We start from the raw sequence: 3,341 nt of genomic DNA on the forward strand, positions 1-3,341 counted from the left end.
AGAATTAGAAGAAGAAAAGATAATAGTATTGAACAATATGATGAAATAAACGAAGAACCATTAAGTGAAGACATAATCGAAGAAGAAGAAGAAGAAAATGGAATAAGTTATGAAAGTGTTACTATTGATGAATATGATTTAATTGATAATAGAAGTTCATTTGATGATAATGACATTATTCTCATTCAACATTTTAATGAACTAGAATCTAATGGGGAATATCATCTCTTTTCATTATCTCATTATTGTAAAGATAATTTAATGTTAAATGAAAACTCTATTCAATACCATCATTTATTTAAACAATTAACAATATGTAGAACTTTATTATTTAATCCATTTGATTCTGTGTAGTTATTTCTGTAATTTACTTTCTTAATTGATTGTGTATCTTTTCTTTTCTTAACCCTCTGTTATATAAATAGAGTTTGATTGTCGTTTGAAGGATGAAAACGAAGTTGAATAACACATAAAAAAGTGTCATTCCCTTTTTAAAACAAAAAAATGTTATACATTACAAAGAAAAAAAAGAAAAAAGAGGAAAAGCAATCTGAAAACTTAATAAAAAAGTAGTTAATTAAGTATTAATAGAACTTGTGTCTATTGTTCCTTGCTCAGGGGAGACTACTAATCCCGTCCCTGAGCTTAAATGTATTTGTTCTTCAACTTTTAGCTTATTCTTTGCTTCTAGTTGTTGAACGGTGAGAATTTTCTTTTCTCATTTTTGGTGTGGAATAGTGTATTTTAAACATCCCTTATTTAGATATTCATTATTAAATTTCTTTTTAATTTTGATGGGTTTAAATTTCTTCTTCTTTATTTTCTTATTTTAAGGAGAGTATATAATTACCACTGTATTGCTTTGGGCTAATATTCTTTTAGCCTCATCCACTTGACCCTTTTCCTTTGATAATCTTTCTTATATTATCAAATATACTTGTATTCTAACAAGTAATAATAACATCTTTATAAATACCCATTCGTTTATTGTCAATGATATTCTGTCATTGTACATAATAAACACTGCTATTCTTGCAGTACCGGGTAAGATGTTTTTCTAACCAAACGCAACGTCATAACCAGTCCACAACTGGGGGAATCGAAGGAAGGAAATATTTTAGGGTTTTGTGTGGTGTCTCTGACGTGCTACTTCGAATCAAAGCAATCTGAAAACTTAAAAATATAAGAAAGATTGGGTAGAGGGAAATGAAAAATACAAAACTAAAGATTTATTCTAAACGTTATAAGTCAACTGACTTCGATGAAGAAAGAAAAAGAAGGAATATGTTTTCACAGTTAAAACTTGGAGAATTACCTCCTCAACAACAGTTGGCTGATCAATTTCTTATTATAGGAAGTAATAGTATTGACGATACACCAACAGTATTATATCAATACCCTCAAACTCCGTTAAATGATTTTACATATGATATTTTAGTTGATTATTGTTTTCCAGAAGGGGTACTTCACAAACGCAAAGAAGCAAAATCAGTTGAAGAAGTAGAAAATATAATACATAAATGCAAAATATCACATCAACACGTATCTCATTTCTTTACATTCTTCTTTGCTAGTCAAATCATTGGATTAACTCGATATGCTTTTTGTTTTTCTAAACTTCGGATACAAAGAGATGAAACAAATCCATTAGTTTATTATGAGGATGAAGTTATTTATGTATTATTATCTCTTTGTAATAGATTTAGTCTTCAAATAACATTCTTAGAATCATTATTAGACCTTGATTATTCTAATCAAATAACTTTTGAACAACACCCTCCTTGTGATGTTTTTGAAGACTACCTTCACTCGTACTTTCTTCTTTCTTCTAACTTCTCTAAAGAAATAAAAGTGTCATGGAAAGCTGATCCTTTAATCAATAAAGATGTTACTCTTTCTCGTTGTTTATTCTTTAGAGTAATTCCATTAAATAATCTTTTAACATTGATATCAGCAGTATTATTGGAAAGAAAGGTGTTCATTAAAAGTGAACACAGGTGTTTAGTAAGTAATGCAATATCATTCCTTATAGAAGTTATTAAACCATTTACATATGAATTTCCTATTATTAGTGTATTAACTAATAAACTAATTGATTTAATGGATTCTCCTACTCCTCTACTAGTTGGATGTTATAAAGTTCCATCTGAACTACCAGAGAATTCATATTTATATAATATAGACTCTAAAACACTTCAATGTTTTGGTGAAAAAGTAATTCCATTCCCAAATAATGAACGTATTATTAATGATATTAAAGAAATATTAAAACCATTAAAAGGATATCCTGCACATTCTACATCAAAATGTATTCTTATTCATTCTCAAATTATTGAATGGGCAATGCAAAAAATTCAAGTAGAAATTCGTTTAATGTTTCAAGAATTTGAAGATTATTGCATTTCATCACGTGGGAGTGATTGTAACGCTATTAGTTTATTTATGAAAAATGAATTTGTTCAAAGTCAAAACAAAGATATTCAACCATTTCTTAAAGAGTTTGTTGAAACTCAAATGTTTGAAAATTTTAAAACAAAACAACTTGTTGAAATTGATAAGAAAAAAGCAGAACAATTAAAGAAACGTTAAGTATTTGTTTAAAAATAAAAAAGAATAAATGATTTTATTGATAATCTTATATTAATATTCTTAAAATAAATTGAAGAACCTATATATTGTTCTAACGTTCATTTCCTTTTTATTTTTTATATTTTTTTCTTACAAATAACTTTAAAAATTGGTTGATAAAATATTATAACACTATAACTATTAAGAATTATTATTCTTTATTCATTTCTTTATTTAATTTATTATTTTAATCATCAAATTAACATTTTAAATAAAAGAGAAGAATAGTAAATTAAATATAAACTTCTTAATAAATTACTTCATCTCATTTGCTATAACTCATTTAGATTATATAGAACTAGTTTATTCTCTGTAAAAATTGAAATCCATGATGGGTAAACAATAGATTGGTCAATCCCAATAGAACCTTCTAATGGAATTTTCTTTTCAACTTTTTTATTTTCTTGTTCTTTCATTATTATTACCCCTTTGGAAGTAATAACAAAAAGACTATCAGTTTTCCATTGAATATTTTGAATTGGATTTTCTATATAAACATCTTTTATAGGTTTGTCTGTTTTCTTTAAGTCAAAAACTTTAATAGAATTTTTTCCAGCACAACATATTTTATTAGAGTCAATACTATTTGTTGATATGTATTGATACTCATCTTTAATAATCATCATATCATTTGTTTTATCTCTCCAATCACTTTGAATTACTCCATTTTTTGTACTCATAAAATATAGGTTAGGATCTGTTAATGAACATGC

The 3,341-nt window shown here is 26.2% G+C and overlaps 3 protein-coding genes across 3 annotated transcripts in view, besides 3 other annotated features; 1 reads left to right on the plus strand and 2 right to left on the minus strand.

Annotated features, from left to right (window-relative positions):
• Positions 1-74, minus strand: part of EDI_007660 (uncharacterized protein) — a gene marked incomplete at both ends in the record, with an annotated part of 984 nt that extends 910 nt beyond the window's left edge. Inside the window, one exon of the mRNA XM_001733268.1 lies at positions 1-74. This exon is cut by the window's left edge and continues 184 nt beyond it. Within this exon, the coding sequence (XP_001733320.1) occupies positions 1-74 (74 nt within the window).
• A 490-nt stretch (positions 75-564) lies between these two features.
• Positions 565-1,158: a repeat region.
• Positions 1,159-1,206: 48 nt separating this feature from the next.
• On the plus strand, positions 1,207-2,589 carry EDI_007770 (uncharacterized protein; the record flags this gene model as incomplete). The annotated part of the gene is made up of 1 exon (XM_001735935.1): positions 1,207-2,589. One exon carries the CDS (start codon positions 1,207-1,209, stop codon positions 2,587-2,589), a length of 1,383 nt encoding a protein of 460 aa, XP_001735987.1.
• A 7-nt stretch (positions 2,590-2,596) lies between these two features.
• Positions 2,597-2,661: a sequence feature (AT_rich).
• A 34-nt stretch (positions 2,662-2,695) lies between these two features.
• Positions 2,696-2,845: a sequence feature (AT_rich).
• A 55-nt stretch (positions 2,846-2,900) lies between these two features.
• EDI_007780 (uncharacterized protein) overlaps positions 2,901-3,341 on the minus strand; it is a gene marked incomplete at both ends in the record, with an annotated part of 615 nt that continues 174 nt past the window's right edge. Inside the window, one exon of the mRNA XM_001733269.1 lies at positions 2,901-3,341. This exon is cut by the window's right edge and continues 174 nt beyond it. Within this exon, the coding sequence (XP_001733321.1) occupies positions 2,901-3,341 (441 nt within the window).

Source organism: Entamoeba dispar, genomic scaffold (assembly GCF_000209125.1).
Source record: "Entamoeba dispar SAW760 scf_1105229459559 genomic scaffold, whole genome shotgun sequence".
NCBI classification, from domain to species: domain Eukaryota; phylum Evosea; order Mastigamoebida; family Endamoebidae; genus Entamoeba; species Entamoeba dispar.